Below are 19,285 nucleotides of genomic sequence, written 5' to 3'. Positions count from 1 at the left end.
TACTACTAAATGGCCAAGTATCTTGGCTGCTATGAATATTTATTTTGGATGTTTCTATTGTTTTGTATTATTTTAAAGTATTTTTGCATTTTAACTGTAATACATATTTTTTTAATTGTAAGTCACCCAAAGTTATTGACTGAGATGGAGAACTATAGAAATTAAACAAACAAACAAACAAAAAAACAAACACAGATAAATAAATAAATGAACTTTCCAGAAGCACAATATATTCCCAAGACTGTTCAATTTATCTGAAAATAAACCAGGGAATAAATCCACTGAATATAACAGTGTTTACTTTTTAGCAGACCTGACTGAGATACTGTTGCATATCTCAGAAACGGACTATGATTGAATTAAAAAACAGGAGTCATATTGATATTGAAAGCTTGATGTTGTGGGAGAAGGACAGTTTGATATAATGGTCATAATGCTGGCCTAGAAACAAGAGACTGTGAGTTCTAGGCCTCCTTGAGGCATAAAACCTGGCTGAAGGACTTTAGGTCAACTCTCTCAACCAACCCACCTGCCAAAATTATGGACAAAATAGGCAGAAATATTATGCAAATTTGTTCCCTTGAGTTGATGATAGAGATGATAAAAACATAATATTAACCTCAGTTTTAAATCTCAATCTTGTGTATATCAGTTACATCCAGGGATATATAGTAATTGAAATGATCTTAGTTTTGCAGAATGATACCAACACAAAAAGATATTTGGTACAAATATTTAAGTCTGAGGAGTTAGGCTGTCTAAGGTTCTTCATTTTCCTAATGTGAAACTCGTGAGAATAGATTGCTTTATAAAGGATATAATGGTGAAAACCAAGTATTCAATATCAGAAAAAGCATTTTTACAGATGTCAAGTCTGAAACATAAGTCCAACCATGACTCATTCCAATAGGAAGATGAGAAAGCTGGTAAGTCTCTACTGAGTATTGTTGGTGAACTGCTATTTCATACCAAGTTGCACTGTGACTGATCTGTTTTCTAACAATGTGAGCAAGGGGAAGATAAAAGCCTAATGTTGAACAAGAGTCAGTCTAAGTAATGGATTATCTGTCTAGATGAGTAACTCTGAGTAACTCAGTCTAGGACAGAAGATATAAAGAAATGGAATGCTTTAAAAAAAAAAAAAAAAAAGCTCTATTGGCAGGTCATAAGCAGCACTTAATGCCAGGAATGAATAACTTGTGTCTCACCACACAGGGTAAATCTTCCCCATCATGTCATCTTGACAGAACATAATCTAATCACTCAAAATATCATCTGAAGTTTTTGATTACTGTCTAAGGAAACTACGGTAAATAACATTACATTTAGAATAATCTAGCACAAATTCAAATTTGAATTTAATACAAAAAAAAATCACTAAAATTTATACTCAAGTTTTAAACTAAACTCACGACACTTTGAAACACTTTATTTTCTTTGTTAAAATAAAATCATTTGAGACAAGCATAAATAAAATCATGCATTGTATATAGTTTGAATATATGGGAGGTGGTTATATATTGAATACATAAGTAAATAAATGTTGGAGAAAATTATGAATATTTATGATATTATATCACATATATAAACATATTTTTTTATTTCATAAAGGGACTGCTTAACATAGATTGTTGACACACGTTCTAAAAGTTCTAGGCAGTTATCTCGTTACATATCACATTTACTATTCTAAGATATCCTATTGATTTCACTATGCATGTGACAATAGTCCACTTTGTCCAATATAAAGGAATCACCAAAATTTTAGAATGCTAAAAACGCACAGATAAAATAATTAGCTAACATAAGGAGCAAATAAGAACATTTAAATAAAATTTAATAATCATCAATAAATTATTAATTATTTATAAAATTATTTTTACTGATAAATTAAAATTTATTAAAATTTATTTTTAATTTGAGCCCATAGTATCTAATTCCGTATATTTTAATCTATTACATCAGAGTCCCCAAACCTCAGACCATTGATCTAATGATCAATGGCTGCGGACCATTGGAACCGGGCTGCGCAAGCAGTGGACGAGTGCATGAAGTTTCACTTGTGCATGGGTGTGATTAGGTTGTACCCGTGAAACCATCCCCTTCCCACCACTACTGCTGCTGCTGGTCTGTGAAGCCAGAAAGGTTGGGGACCACTGTACTATATTATAGATACGGTTATCAATGTATGGATACTGGGGAGGAAAGCTTTAGGGAAAAGTTATATCTAATAACATATGGGATCTGTTTAAAATAGTTAACAATCATTATTTCACAGGAATACATCGGTGAAAATATATTCCCCTTCCTTCCAAGATAAATTATGCCCCAGATGTGTAAAGTTTTATGGTTTCAGGTAATTTGAAAATAATTGTTTCTGATACTCTGAAATAGAAACTATTTGATTGACTTATTGATTGCAAATCTTTAATGACATAGTAAAAAAAAATTAAACAGACCCTACCAATTTTAATATAAGATTACATAGGTAAAAGTAAAGATTCCTCTCGCACATGTATGTTAGTCATTCCTGACTCTAGGGGGAGTCTATGCTCACCTCCATTTCAAAGCCAGCGCTGTCTGTAGACGTCTCCATGGTCACGTGGCCAGCATGACTAAACCCAGAAGGCGCATGGAATGCTGTTACCTTCCCACCAAAGGTGATCTTTATTTTTCTACTTGCATTATTTCATGCTTTCGAACCGCTAGGTTGGCAGAAGCTGGGACAAGTAAAGGGTGCTCATTCCATTACGCGACACTAGGGATTCGAACCACTGTACTGCCAACCTTTCTGATCAACAAGCTCAGCGTCTTAGCCACTGAACCACTGCGTCCCTCTTAAGCTTACATGCAATTTTACGAAACAATATTTGTTTTCCTGAGATACTACAGCATGTTGCAAAAGATAACCTCTTGACAATACTAGTGATGCTTCTTTATTATAGCCTGCATAAAGAGTTGCTGGACAAAATATAAAGATCTTAAGAATCACAGCTGATCTTACAATCTTACTTATAGCTAACCTTTTTAATAATGTGTTTGAAAACAAGCTTTAAAAAAAAAGACTAGCAACGCAAACATATCCTTCTCATATATCTATGACTGTTTGGATGAGAAGGCCAAATTATTTTCCCTCCTTTCTGTAACTCCCAATTTCGTTCTGTTAACATCCTCTCCAATATGTAACCTACCTTCCACAAGGCTAATGTCAACATAGCCAGAACCAGTAGTCCAAGAAGTATTGCCAATATTATAACCCACAGTGGGATTATGAAGGAAATGTTTGGAGTAGCCCAAATCACAGATGTTTTTATCTGAAATGAAATAAGAAAGTAATTAGTACAGATAAATGAAGAAAAAAAACTCTCTACATTACTGAATGTCAATTGCCTAATACGTAAAAGACAGCATAATAGCATTTCTGAAACAGCCAGCTCAGAAGGAAGAAAGTACCGCACAAAATGTTCTCTACTCCATCTCTCTCTAAAAAGCAGGCTTCATTCTGTCTAGTGGTCAGAGTTCCCCCTTTTCCCTAATCTTGTATACTTGGATAGTCACTCCTAATGCTTATTAGAAATGACAGTTTCAAGCTTTTTCCTAAACAGTATGTTAAATGAATTGGCACTCATAAAAGTTCAGGTACCTAGAATAATTAAGTTTATTAGTCAGACCCAAAGGTGCTTTAAAAAAAAAAGGGGGGGGGGTAACTGGACTTTCCTGTTTTTCCTTCAAGATGTTTTGCTTCTCATCCAGTCAGCTTCCTCAGTTCTGACTAAATGGTGGAAAATGGAAGGATTTACATTCCTTGCAGGAATTGCGTGACCAGATAACAATCAGAATTCAAGAAGCTATCAGGGATGAGAAATGAAAAGTCTTCAAACAAAGAAAAGTCTAATTTCCTTTTTTTTAAAAGTATATTTGCAACAATCATAACTGGATACTTGGGAATCTGCATACACATTAATTAGTCAGAATTCATAACATGATCCAACTCAGTATATCTACATTCTCCTAGATAACTGCAGAAGTAAAAGCCAAATAGCTATAAGTTAATAGTATGGTCTCAGGCAGTTCAAATTGCCCAATGCTCTTTTAAAGTTTGAGTAAAAAACACCTAAATAAACCCAATAAAGAAAAAAAATCTTCTTTACAGGAAAAAAAAGTAAAATAAGGACTCAGGTACAATATATTTTTATGTCATATGAAAGAGCCATTTATTTTACATGTTCAGAACAGAATGTTCTATTCTGAAACCCTCAAATATTAAAAAAAATGAAATATAATAAAAAACAGGTTATTTTAGTATCATTTTACTGTATTGTGATTTAATCACAATTACAAATGCTGGCCTAAATCAATGCGTCAGTAAATTTTTTGAAATGCTTACTATCGGAAGAAGATTACAAAAGGAAAAAAAAATATTTTTCTTGATCCCTCCATTTTTTCCAATTTAAGTTGAATGAGAATGCTGAAAACCATGATTCAGTGGAGGCAAGTGTTGTAGATGTAAGCATTTGAATTTTGAACATTTATTAACAGAGATGGCTAAATTATTGGTCTATAATGTACTCTAGAATATGAAGGTCTGGAAATCTGCAATTATAACAATAAGGTGACCAACCGTCCTCCTTTAGGGAGGACAGTCCTTCTTTTGTAAGTTTTGTCCTCCCTCGAAAAGTGTCCTCCTACATGTCCTCCTTTTTGATATTTGAAGGCTAATCTGTTGCGTGTCATGTGACGTATTTTATTAAACAGTTTTTAATGGTGTTTTTTTTACTTCATCGCAAGTATATTGAACAGATATTAAATCTTGTGTTGAATTTTTATCTAAAGAAATGCTAGACATTAAAAGAGATGACAATTGTCTCTTTGAAGAAATTAGAAGACTGAATGTATATTTAAATTCTGAAAAATTAATACAATGGGAAAATCAACACGTTGAAATTGATAAAAGATGGGTGGATATTTTCAGCCATTTCAAAAATGAACATATTCCATGTGAACATTTATTTATACTTGTTCAATTTACATTGTGCTGCCCTGGAACTAATGCAGCAGTTGAAAGAGTTTTTTTCAATTGCCAATGATTTTTCGACAAGTGAGAAATCGAGATTGAATGTTGATACTCTAGCTGCAGCACTTGCCGTAAAATTCAATATGAAGGATATTTCTTGTTCAGATATTTCCAATATATTGTTAGAAGATGATACATTGACAAAAAATATTAATTCAATGGAAAAGTACTCATTTAAATAATAATTAACAGGCATGTAAGCATAATTACAATATAAAATGTTGCAAATGTTTTTATTATGCATATATCATATTTTAGTGTATTATTGTTGCAATGAATAAAATATTTCTTTTATTTACGATATATTTTTTCCAATTTATTTGTCCTCCTTTTCATTGTAAAAAAGTTGGTCACCTTAATAACAATGGATTCCATTTTATCTATGGCAATATAGAGAATACTAATCATTAGATGGATATTGTCAGAATTTCTGTCTATTTTTTATTAATTTAGATTGAGATTGATGCTGAAAAAAGTCTTTGCTATGGCTCAGACTGACTATATTAAAAGTCAAGGAATGGGGTTCTACCATCTTTTATTCATTGAATTTCAACTGTTTATTGTGGCAATTAATAAAGATGTTCCTTATTCCTTTAATGAAAATTGGTTCTTGAATCAATGGCTTTTTTCATTATTCAGTCTCAAAATATTAAAGATGTGTTGCACTCAACACTGAGGATGTTATGGCTCCCCTTAATATTTATACAATGACATTACCAAAGCTTATTTAAATAATAAATAAAATGTATAATATATGTTGCTTATCCTATTAATTGGAAGAAGTCTGCTTTGTTACCCTTATCTATAGAATGTCAAAAGAGGTTAGAATTTATAATTTGTAAAAACTATATTACTTGGGTGACATCTACTTCAAAATATATAGTAGTGTTGAATTAAATATGTCTATTCTTATATAGATATAATAGTTGGTTTAACCTCCCACTAAAATTAATGTTATCAAAATAAGCATTACATAAAGATGTGATGTAAATTGTAAGAGGGATTCCAGTGTCAATTCCTGTTGCTGTAGATACTTTATAGAGATAGATAGGTTAATGAGAATATCTTTATGGCAGGCTAAAGCCCCTTGAATGTCTGGCCAAACTTTTTATCTCTTGACATTTATTGTTTTGTCAGTGTATAAAATACAAATAAAAATAGAAAATTAAGGGAAGGAAAAAGAGAGAAGGAAAGAAAATATGAGGTACAAGGGAAGAAAGAAAAAGGCCTTGACTTCTGATTCTTTTTAGCACAGTACAAGGTAATATTACAGCCTCAACTTTTTACTTTTATATATTAGTATATAACTAGCCATTTCTATAACAGCAAATCTATCTAATTCGTAAAACCAAAGTCAACGTTCTGCAACTTGGATAGTTTCTACATTTTTCCATGTGGATTTATATTTAGTTCTATTTTATAAAAAAAGTCAGTAATAATTCATAAGTGTTTTATATTTTTCTGAAAACATTTTTGTTGCATTAAAAATATCAGAAAACTAGAGATGAAAGGCTTAACAAATATTTTCTGTTCATCCTTTTATCTTACAGGGCTGGTGATACAGATGTGGAAACTTTTATAGAGATCTAACAGTATCTGCCTTTTTTCTCCTAGTGATTCCTCCTTGGCATTCCTTTCCACACTCTTTCACCCTGGTTTCAAGATTAAGTTTTATGAAACTTTTTTTTAAAAAAGGGCTCCTGTGAAACCTCTCCAGTGCATATTTAAACCTCTTTCATTTTTTCAACTAAATATTCATGGAATACAGGCCTAATTTATAGAAAGCTCTTTCTGTGTGCATATATCTGTTTTAAATTCTACACAATCCTCAGTGGGGATTAAATGTCAAATCATGATCTTTGTTTTCCAGGAAAAATAATATTGATCAAAATTAATAATTTTTATACATCAAAATTTCTAAAAAAAATAATGAGGAAGACTCATTGAGGAAGACTCATTGAGGAAGACATTATAGTTTTGCTTTTAGCCAGAGGATGGCCACTTTTCTTTACGACACAAATCTCATTTTTTAAAAGCACACAACTAATTAATAGAAAACATTGCCATACAACATGGTAGGAAACTTTTGAGAGTGAGCTAAACTCTATTAAATGTTTTTCTTACAAGGTTCTCTATCTTGAAGGAATATTTCTTACGATCTTATATTCACAAGCCTCAAAAGTGGCATATATATCATATGTACTTTTTACTATGCAATAATGGTCTTGTTCATTTTCATACAGTATTTAAGTGGAGAAAGGCAGAATCAGAAATGAGGAAATTTGTAAGACTAATTTTAAAGATGTTACAAAAGAAAAACTACAATAGAAATACAAATGAGAAAGCATACTCTATATTTATTTGACAACAGGTAAATCCAAAAGTGACATGGCGATAGCCATATAGTTGTACATAGTCCCACACCCAGCCCCCTTTAATTGGGAAAGGCTTTGGTGCCAACTGCACCACAGTAAAACACTGCATTAAATATATTGCTGCTTCAGATACCAAATACTATCCAGATGAACATGGCAACAGTGAAAATGATTTAAAATGAAGGTTAAAATCTAAGAACAATATGTCTCTGATTAATAGTACTGGGCACTAACAATAAAGGTGAGCTATTTTACTTATGGGCCTCCTGGAAAGCAGCTAATTTATTGGAAAAGGAATGCTGGATGTTGGTTCCTTAGTCTGATTCAAGAAAGTTCTTACTTCTTTGTATTCATACATGCAAGGTAAACATAGAAAAAGTTAAAATAATTATAAGAAAATTAATCACATGATATAATATTTTTCTGCTTCTTTGGATGCATTGTAAACCTAATATGATTTCTTCCATATTAGGTCAAGACTATGCTCACTGCTGCCTATAGTCAATGGTAATTCTGGAAATTATACTATCCTCATAACTAGAAGTTGGGAAAAGTTGAGTTGAAGGAAGATTGGAAAGCACATTTTTAATCAATTAGCAAGAGGGGTTTCTAAGTAAGATATATCAGTTCCTATTATAAATATCCATAAGTACAATTAATGCATTTTTATGCATTTTAATGTACTTTTTAATGTACTTGTGATATGACACACACGGATAGAATAATAATGGGAAGAATTGACATTATGACATCACAGCTTTCTCCTCTTTCTTACTTTCTCCTCACCAGTTTTCCTGAAAATTTCAAGACTATTTTATCCACATGGCAATTGGTCTATTATTTCTATACATTACAAATGTACTAACAAGATCAGGAATGCTTAGTTGTTGATTACACTCGGAATCATCAACTACATCAACAATACAATATAAAGAGCAGCAATGAAGTTTTTACTGAGGATGTAATTAACTGATAGAGAAATAGTGTCTGGCCAATTTTTGGTGGACATCTCCATAATGCTTATGTATCTCTGGAAAGTAATTGTTTAGCAACAATCTCTAAAGTTTGTTGTACAAGTCTTTTATAAGTAGGAAAAAGAAAATCAAATCTGTATGAGGACTGTTCTGAATTATAATAAAGTTGAAGATTGCTTATATGTATTTCTAAACATTTTCAACCCTTACTTTGACTCACGTAAAGAATCGTAATATTTCAAATTTCTTTCCTGGAGCTACAATTAATATTCTATTGATTGATTTCTGGAGAACCGTATAAAAAACATAGTCAGTAAAGACTTGAAAAGAATTGCTGTCTACAACACATCAAGTTATAGAATTGGCAAATCTCTATAAAACATAGCCAGTTCTGAAAAGACATAAAAGCACTATCATTTTTCAAGAGTTTATAGTCTGTTTTGGGCATCTGGCAATAAAACATCTGTTTGGAAAAATAACCCTCATCCTCAAGTAGACCTTAAAAAACATATATCTGATCATTCTGCATATTTTCAGACATTTCTTTTGGACAGCAGGCTAACACCTGCAGGACAGCACACCAATGCAGATGGAGACAATACTTATCAGCTATTTTAAAGAACATATGTACAGATTGGAAGATAGACCTAACTTACCGATTTCTCTAAATGTCATTATGCACAAAAAGATCTAAAATGCTTTAGAGAATAATGCATACCATAGAGTGGCTTTGAACTTTAGCTGTGGATTATGTAAATTATAGTTCAACACATTTGGAGGGCATTCTTCCTTTCTGTTAATTTCAGTTACCAAAAGATATTATCTGTTTTGTTCAAGATCTGTTTCTAATAGTCTCTCCTTTTGGATAAGTAAGTGGAACTATAATGTAAATAAGTATCTTTCTGAACCTTGGATATTAGGAATGAACAAAATGGTTTCCACTTTTTAAATGATACCCCAGATCAGAGGTGGGTTCCTGCCGATTCGCACCTCTTTGGGCGTACTGATTCCAGAAATTTGCCATACTTTTGCATACCTGTTCCACGGAGGCGTGGCCCCGCCACCATACCGGTATGCTCCCCTGCCCTGCAGCCTATTTGCAAGGCACTTCTCAAGGAGAAGGAAGCGAGGGTGGGGCTTCTTCAGAGGACCCCAGGCAAGAGCAGAGTTGAAGTCCTCTCTGAAGCAGATGGAAAAGGTACGTGTGGATCGGAGGGAGGGGGGGAATTCAAACTTTATCTTCCTGGTGCTGTGGGGGGCTTTGGGCAAAGGCTGGAGGGAAGGACCCTGGCTCGCTTGTGCTCTCCCTCCCCAAGTTGCGTGGACGGCTGCGACCCACCACATGTTTAACGGACCCGTGCCCCTCCTGGCTGGTACTGGCAGCCTGGGAGGTGACACGAGGCTGGCTCCTGGGCCTGGTGAACGCCTCATTGGGTGAGGGATACTTACCAACCGCCTTGAAAGAGGTGGTGATGAGACCCTTGCTCAAAAGACCTTCGCTCGACCCAATGGAGCTAGCTAATTATCGTCCAGTCTCCAACCTCCCCTTCTTGGCGAAGGTTGTTGAGAATGTGGTGGCGCAGCAATTTCCACGACACCTAGACGAATCCGACTATCTAGACCCACGCCAGTCCGGCTTCCGACCCGGGCACAGCACTGAGACAGCCTTGGTCGCGTTGGTTGATGATCTCTGGAGGGCCAGAGATAGGGGTTGTTCCTCTATCCTGGTCCTATTAGACCTCTCGGCGGCTTTTGATACCATCGACCATGGTATCCTATTGCGCCGGTTGGAGGGGATGGGAGTCGGAGGCACCGTTTTGCGGTGGTTCGGCTCCTACCTCTCCGACCGGAAGCAATGTGTGTTGACAGGGGGGCAGAGGTCGTCCCTGAGGCCACTCACTTGTGGGGTGCCACAGGGGTCGGTCCTCTCGCCTCTCCTGTTCAACGCATATGTGAAGCCGCTGGGTGAGATCATCCATGGTTTTGGGGTTGAGTACCATCTTTACGCTGATGATACTCAGCTGTACATTTCAACCCCAAACCACCCCAACGAGGCTGTCGAAGTGATGTCCCGGTGTTTGGAAGCCGTCGGGGTCTGGATGGGGGACAACAGACTCAAACTCAACCCCTCCAAGACCGAGTGGCTGTGGGTACCGGCACCTCGGTTCAGCCAGCTGACTCCATCGCTGGCCATAGGGGGCGAACAACTGTCCCCCATGGAGCGGGCGCGCAATTTGGGCGTCCTCCTCGATGCCCGGCTGTCAATGGAGGACCATGTGGCAGCCGTGGCAAGGGGGGCGTTCCACCAGGTTCGCCTGGTGCGCCAATTGCGCCCCCTACTGGACCGGAGTGCCCTGCGCACGGTCACTCATGCGCTGGTGACGTCTCGCCTGGACTACTGCAATGCCCTCTACATGGGGCTTCCCTTGGGACGCATCCGGAGACTGCAGCTAGTTCAGAACGCAGCCGCGCGGGTTATTATGGGAAGTACACGTTACTCCCACGTAATACCTCTCCTGCGCGAGCTGCACTGGCTACCTGTGGCCTTTCGGGTGCGTTTCAAGGTATTGATCACCATCTTTAAAGCGCTCCATGGCATAGGACCTAGTTATCTGCAGGATCGCATCCTACCACACACGTCCCTGCGACCTATCCGCTCACACAGGGAGGGGCTCCTCCTGGTGCCGTCTGCTAGGCAATGCCAGCGGGCGACACCTAGGAGTAGATCCTTCTCTGTGATGGGCCCAACCCTCTGGAATGACCTCCCCCCAGACATTCGAACTACCACCGACCTCCGTTCCTTCCGGCAAAAGTTAAAGACTCACCTATTTCAATCAGCTGGCCTGGCACTTTCTTAGTTTTACCTCCCGGGGATTTATTTTATTTTAATTGGGTTTGGGGTTTTAATTGTGATGTTTTTAGGATTGGAATATATTTATTTCTTAGTACAGCCTATCTCCCCCTCCAAATGTATCTTAAATGTATTTTATTATTATGACTGGTTTTATTTGTATTGACTGTACACCGCCCCGAGTCCCTTTCGGGGAGAGGGGCGGTCTAAAAATCTAAGAAATAAATAAATAAATAAAATAAGTGTAGTTTGATTGCAGGCAGAGCCACGTTGCCTTTTCAAACCTGTAATCAGTGAAGCTGGGCTGGATTTTTACATAGTGGATCCAAGCCTTCCGGGGCTGGGGGAAAGTGTATGTGCTACAGCATGGCTCTTTGCCTGGCTTCCTGCCTCCTCCTGTTGTCTCCTCAGTGCTTGCTTGTGCTCTCCCTCCCCAAGTGTAGTTTGATTGCAGGCAGAGCCATGTTGCCTTTTCAAACCTGTAATCAGTGAAGCTGGGCTGGATTTTTACATAGTGGATCCAAGCCTTCCGGGGCTGGGGGAAAGTGTGTGTGCTACAACATGGCTTTTTGCTTGGCCTCCTGCCTCCTCCTGTGGTCTCCTCAGTGCTTGCTCTCCCTCCCCAAGTATAGTGACTTCCTCCCCAGGTCCCCATCCATTTCTCCCTCCCCCCACACACAGCTGGATAAAACTATATAAAAATCCAGCCCAGCTTCAATGATTACAAGTTTGAAAAGGCAATGTGTTTGTTTGTTTGTGTGTTTGAAAGAAAGGGGGAGGGAGGGAGAGAGGGAGGAAGGAAGGAGGGGAAGGGAGAAGAAAAAGAAAAAGAAAGAAGGAAACTTATTTAGCAAAGGAGAAAAACAAATGCTGTCACTTTAAATCGGAACTGATCATGCCTGGCTGTGGAATTCTGGGAGTTGAAGTCCACAATTCTTAATAATTTTAAATTGAAAAGATGCAGGAAAGAACAAATTGGTTATATGGTTTTATGTTTTTGAAATTTTGGAGTTTGTGCAATATGAGCATTGTGTTTCTAAAAGGCTTGTGAATGGAGCCAAACTTTCTCTAGGGTCATTAACTCATTATCTCTGGCAGACATCTGGAATGAGCCTCAGGCAGATTTCTTTGTTAGCAGAAAAAAAGAAAAACAGCACAGCAATTTAGGGCTAGAAGGCTACTAGTCCAACCCCCTGCTGCAGCAGGAAACCTTTACATTTTGATACCTCTAACAGAAAGGAAAATTGCCAGAAAGAAGAAATAGTTTACTAGGACAAGGCTGTCATGCAAAGGAAGGCAGAGATAGTCCTTGACTTATGACTACAAACCAAAATTTTGGTTGCTAAGCAAGAGCGTTGTTAAGTGAGTTTCAGCACATTTTCCAAGATGGCCATGCCCACCCAGTCACACGACTGCCAAGCCACTCCCACCCAGTCACATGACCATCAAGCCACTCCCACAAAACAGGCCACACCTACAGAATAGGTTCTAAAAAAAATTGAAACCCACCACTGCCCCAGATACATTACAAGCTATTAGGGAACCATAAAATCTCAAAACAGGAAGACATGCCAGCTACCTCAACACCACTGGGCTAAGGTGGACTCTATCTTAGATATCATACAAAAGCAGAACAAACAGATCACTGTTAAGTATGAAGATATTAATACCATAGTAACCATGGGGTACAAGCTCCAATCTGTCTTTCTGGAATATTTTTACCATTTCAGAACTGTCAGCTCTTGAGATAAAAGGCAGAAACAGTCAGATCTTTTACCTCAAACCATAGAACTTCTAACTCTGAAGACTAAAAGTGGACTTCTCAATTCCTAAGTGCAGGATCTTGTCAACAAAGTTACATATGTTACTTCCCAAACTCTTCTGAGGCAGGAAATACATGTTTTAATTTTAAGCTGTCAAATAGGCTTTATGGACAAAGCAGTATCAAATTTCACCCCGAACAGAGCAGGGGGAGTATGAAAAAACTCATAAAAAGCCAGCTCAATCCATGTTTTTTAAGACATCACCCATTGGGAATTGAATATTAATAATTTTTACTATGGTCCTTTCCTGTTGAAACCACAGAAGAGATGCAAAAAGAACTACAGTATTGAAAAAAAAAAACAAATAATGAATTAAACCAAATATGCTACATTATGGATATTTCCCCCCATTCTTTCAGGTCGAATTCTCAGAGACTGCCTGAACAAATCCTGCAATTTTCTTTACAAGACTTTTGCAGAAATGCTTTGCTATTGCCTCATTCCTAAGGCTGAGAGAAAGTGACTAGCCCAAGGTCACTTTGAGTCTAAGACAGGACTATAACTCACAGTCTTCTGGTTTTTAGCCTGATGCCTTAACTATTATGAACCATGAAAATGGGAGACTATAAATTAAAGTCCCACCTTAATCATGAAGGCTAGCTGGGTTACTTTGGGCCAGTCACTCTTTCTCAGTCCTACACACCTCACAGTAATACAATACAATACAATAGCAGAGTTGGAAGGGACGTTGGAGATCTTCTAGTCCAACCCCCTGCCTAGGCAGGAAACCCTATACCGTTGCAGATAAATGGCTATCCAACAAGTTCTTAAATACTTCCAGTGTTGGGGCATTCACAACTTCTGGAGGCAAGCTGTTCCACTGATTAATTGTTCTAACTGTCAGGAAATTTCTCTTCAATTCTAAGTTGCTTCTCTCCTTGATTAGTTTCCACAGTATTTTTGTTGAGGAGAAAATAAGAGGAGGAAAGGTGTGTTGCATATGTTCGCCATCTTGAGTCGTTTATAAAAATAATACAGTCAGAATACAAATAAGTAAATAAATAGAATAAATAGTTATACTTCACTAGTCTCATCATTGATTATATAGTGGCAATAAAAGTGACAAAAGGTCCCTTTTTAATCTCACCTGTTGCTTTCTATGAAGAAATAGATTGTAATATTTGCAAGGCTGCTATGAAGAATATTGTTAGACGTTAACAAACAATGTTGTTTGGATCTGTTTAGTGTTAGATTTAGAATGGAGAGATCCAGTCAATGCAAGTTCAGTTTCCTGGGAAGTGTTTGATCTTGTAATTCCTGAGGAAGGACCTTGGGGCTAATAATCTACTCCTACTACTTATTATATATAAATCCTTTCTGATTGGTGAATATCCCCTAGAAGATGCCATGTGACTGGGTCCATATAACTTCCTGAAGGAAGAAGGATGTGATTTATCTGCTTTGAAAGTGGTCGCATCTCCTTCTTAAAAAAAAAACCACTAAATGCAACAGTCCTGGACATCTGTTTTATAGTCTTTGATCTCCAATTTCTGCAAGACTCTAGCTATAAGAGGTCTTAGATGAAGCAGTTTATCTGGAACCTTTTCAGATAGGCTTCTTGTTCTTCCTTTCTACATGTGAATCCAATCAAAGTTAATAGGAAAAGATAAAATCCCAAGTCTCTCACATGTAAAATGCCTTAGGGCTTGGTATTATACCCCTTCCATTTAACATCTACATGAATCTTCTAGGCGAGGTCATCTGATGCCATTGTGTCAGCTACCATCAGTTGATAATACTCAACCATATATCCTCACCCACTATTTTGTCGAGAAATTGGGTGATTTTAGAAATGTGAATTATAAGCAAACAAACATGTACTGCAGCATATGTGTAACACACTCTTGCTCATGATGTATCTACCTCATTACTACCTCATTCCCTGTGACTATTGCCCTTTCCAAGAGCATAATGTACCAGAAGCATATCTATCCCTGATATATTGGGATTTTCATTTTCTGCCATTATATACAACAACTATTAACATGGAAACACAACCAACATGTAAATTATTTGAAAACTCAGATGACTATCTTTAAAAAAAAAAATTCAAAAACTGGATCTCCATTAGAAAACACAGGAAACTCTTATCTTGAAACTCCTGTCTATAAATATATTCTGTCACAGTAATCAAAATTATCCAAACAACGGACATTAATGTTCTATATTTATTTTCACTGCTACTCACAGCTATGCTTCCTTTAGGAAGTTTTGTTGGCTGAACTTTGTATGGCATCTTCTTTACTTCAAATGACACACTGATGGAAAGAGCATAGCGGTAATTTTTCCTCTGAAAAATATGATACAGAAAAACTTTCAATTAGTGTTTTTAAGCGAATAAATAAATTGATTCATAAATCCCTCCTATAATGGCAGACAGTGAGTTTGTGACTTAGAAAGGAGATGAACAAGAAAGCAGAGAGAAAACAAGATAAAAATATATAAATCTGTATACATAATAGAAAAAGTAGATAAATGTTTTTTTCTCTCTTTCACAATAATAGAATTAAAAGTTAGTAGTTATAGAAAGAATCAGGATTGATAAAATGTTTCGTTATTTAGCATATATTCAACTAAATAATTTATTGCCTCCTCATAGGAGATCCACAAATTTAGAAAGTTTAGAGAAGAGTAAGTAAATTTATGGAGAATGTGGCTATTATTGGTTAAAAACCTTTGAAATCGTTGACACTCAGTTAGATAGTTTAATTATCACTTCCTAGAGGGCAGTTAAACAAACACTGTTGTCTCCACATTCAGCCTGTGAGCTTCTTTGCTTGGATCCTATGGGAACAAAATGCAGGACTAGCTATGGGAAAAGAATTATTGCTTATCAAATGTTTTGGACAAGCATTCCAATATCTTACCAATGGCCAGGCTGGGTACAGCTAATAATTTTGAGGCCAAATTATCTAAAACATACTTGTTTTCTCATCCCTGAAACAGCCTGTCAGTCTAATCAGGAAGCGTTCTTGATGTAGCCTTGTGAATAAAATTATCATGTTAAATAAATAATTCAAATGTCCTCCACATTTATCTGAGATGTTCCCTATATCTAGGTCTCACAACACTGGAACAGAGACTATGAACTTTTGAGTTTTTACATCTTGGCCCTTTCTATGTCCTTTATGTGTGGCTTTGTATTCTGTTATCAATTAGTACAGAGAAAAAGTTTAGGATGGATACCCTTTCTTCTCCAATAGGTGGAGAGCCAAGCAACACATATTTAAGTCCCTCATCAGTGTAATAGCCCTCTTCTGACCTATTGGTGTCCATTTTAAATGGTGGTGCCCAAAACTGGATATATAGAACAACACTGAAAGAATCTAACCAGGGCAGAATAAGTGGAGCAATTATTTTCCATGGTTTGGACTCTGCTTCTGTTAATGTGCCCTAAAGTAGCATTTGCATTTTTTTTAAGCAATGGGATCGTATTTAACTTGTGTTCTACAAGTCTGACATGTCTTCTTTGCCAAACCATATCTTCTCCATCCCACACCTAGGCCTTTCATTTTCTCCAATCCAGGTGCAGCATTTTACACTTGTTTGTTAAATATCCTCCTTTTCATTTTATTAAAATATTCTCACTTTATGGTTATCACTCATCATTTTAGTAATGTCTTCTAACCTTTACAATCACTATAACCATAATCAAATTCTTTATAATTTCTGACTTATACAGTACAGTTGCGAAAGAAGACACTATAAACTCTGGGAAAGATCTGTCTCTCTACAGGGTGCTGTAGAGTGAAAAGCATATATTTTCCTACAGCACCCTAATGTCCCTTAACTTTCCTGTTGAACTTCAGAATTGCTTCAAAGAATTGTGTTGCCTTTTTGGGAAGTGCTGTTCTAATCTAATGTTAGCATTTTTAATTTCCCCCCCTTTTGTCCATCGATGTAAACGACAGTTTCACAGTATTATTATTTTGAAACACAGGCATGATCTGAAGAGAATTTTCAAGTGAGGGTATGGATCTCCTTTTTATTAGCTGCCCTATAGTTTCAGAAACCCAGAATAATCGGTAGAAGATCTGAATGATTTTAACAATCTAGTATAAATCATCGCACATAAAAGTTGCAAAGTCGTGATTAAAATTGTAATAAACATATCAAAATCCACTTGGAAACTCAAACAATTTAAGAGAAAAATAAGTTAAAGATATTTCTACTCTTCTTAAGATATATTTTGCCAATACTGTATTTTTTGCCAATATGCAGTACTGGTATTGTAAGGAAACATACACTGACGGATTCCTGATGTACACCCTAAGGAAGATCACATTGGCTCTTTACTACAGGACAAATTTTGGGTCCCCTTTTGGTACATATTCAATGAGGCCACAATTTTTATCTCACTAGTGATAAATATTTATATTCCTTGGAATTTCCTGCAGTGTCAGCATGCTCCCCCATTCTTGCAGTTTTACTTTTCCCCTTTGCAGCTGCTGTTCTGAACAGGCTTCCTTTAGTTATTTTATCTCTCATCAGCAAGAGGATTTATGAGTAGGCTAGATCTTGACCTTTGCCACGGTGGGTGGAGCATAAGCAAACAGATACTCATTCAAAAGCTCAAGTGATGAGTTTCTGGTTTTTTTTCTTCTGGGACAAAATCAGCTGACCAAACTCTCTTCTTCTTAAATACAGATGTTGGCATTATTAACACCAGACATTTAAAAAAAAACACAAAGCAGTTTTCCAGATATCCAGAACACCTAACATTGAAATATTCTCTTCATACCATGCGTTTGCTTTTTATTTATATTTTTGATACCTATCACTGACAATAGAGTGGCCATCAAATCAATACATATATGCTAATTTATATGTACAGCAACAATTTAAAAAAATGGAGAATGGAATATTTCCCTTTCCCCTTGTTAATTTTAAAATTTGCATGAGCAAGTTCTATCCAAATACAGTAGACAACTATTTTTTCAAGATACTTCAAACATAGACCATTCTTTTGTGAAAGAGACCACACGATCAATTTTCCTGATTCACTGCTTATTCAAAAATTACTTTGAACCTGAATCCAAAAATCATCAACTTGGCTTAAGCCTATCAACTAAAGTCATTAGTAATATTAATCTAGAATTCAGCTGAAAGGGAAGGGGAAAACCTAATAATTTCTCATAAAGGCAATTTTTTTCTTTCAAAAGGATGTACAAAGTTTAAAAGGATAGGAATTTAATTTGCAGAGGATTATACTAAAGGACAATTATATTGCAGTCAAGATGATGGAAGGGATAGAGGGAGTTAGAAGTGAGGTGAACGAAAATATTATAGCATGGAGCAGAACCTTCTAAAATTTGAAATCATACTCACTGATATCATTTTTATCTTCAAAATGTAAATGCTAGTTTGAGCTTTATATTTAGAATAAGAGATTTTACAGACATCATAGATAATTTTGTACTGGTTTTTATATGAATCAAATACAGCTAATTTTGGAAATCCAGCACAAGTTGCATAGAAATGAATAAAACTTGTTATCAGAATTAAACAAACACATTTAAGCTTATTCCCATTAAAGGAGGAAAACTATTTGATTTGAATGAATAATTTGATCAAGAGAAGCATTATGTGGAGAAGAGTCAAGGATCTCTTCCTTGATGTCTTCTGATTCAAAATGTCTTTCCTTCTAAAGCAGCTTTCCGTTTTTTCAAAACAGCAACTAGATTAATATTACACTGTTTTGTTTAGACTTAATGTTGCATAACTGCAAATGAAAAGAAATCTGAACAGCACTTATTGATTTTATTCTTATAATCGCACAATAGAAAGAGACATGGTTTAGTCTCAAATTCTTTTCTCTCTAGATGATCTCAATAAGTCAGATAGTACTTTTTGGCAGGACTGTTATAAACAGCTTTGATTTCTACTTTATTATTGCCAATGTCCACTATTATTGACACAATAATACAAGAGGGGAAGGAAGAAAGATACTCAATTTTAACATGAAACATAGAATCCTCCTATGATATTAAAGTCTTCTGTAAAATGAGTTCTTAAGATAAAATAACAATCCCCACTATAATACATGATCCCATGTGATGTTTTAATGTTATCTCTTTTCCCAATCTTTTAAAATTATTTCCAGCTATTGAATCCACAAAGATGGAAAACATGTTTATCATTAATCCCCTGGTATATGACCACAACAGTTTGCATTTTTCACTGCATTC

The 19,285-nt window shown here is 36.2% G+C and overlaps 1 protein-coding gene across 1 annotated transcript in view; it reads right to left on the bottom strand.

Annotated features, from left to right (window-relative positions):
• Positions 1-19,285, bottom strand: part of ITGA8 (integrin subunit alpha 8) — a 141,225-nt gene that overhangs the window by 3,495 nt on the left and 118,445 nt on the right. Inside the window, exons 28-29 of the mRNA XM_081933745.1 lie at positions 15,286-15,387; positions 3,192-3,314 (exon numbers count right to left, since the gene is read on the bottom strand). Of these exons, the coding sequence (XP_081789871.1) occupies positions 3,192-3,314; positions 15,286-15,387 (225 nt within the window). The remainder of the gene's footprint in view (positions 1-3,191; positions 3,315-15,285; positions 15,388-19,285) is intronic.

Source organism: Natrix helvetica (assembly GCF_964273705.1).
Source record: "Natrix helvetica genome assembly, chromosome: Z".
NCBI classification, from domain to species: Eukaryota; Metazoa; Chordata; class Lepidosauria; order Squamata; family Natricidae; genus Natrix; species Natrix helvetica.
Note: the sequence above shows the minus strand (reverse complement) of the source record. Positions and strands in the feature narration are given on the sequence as shown.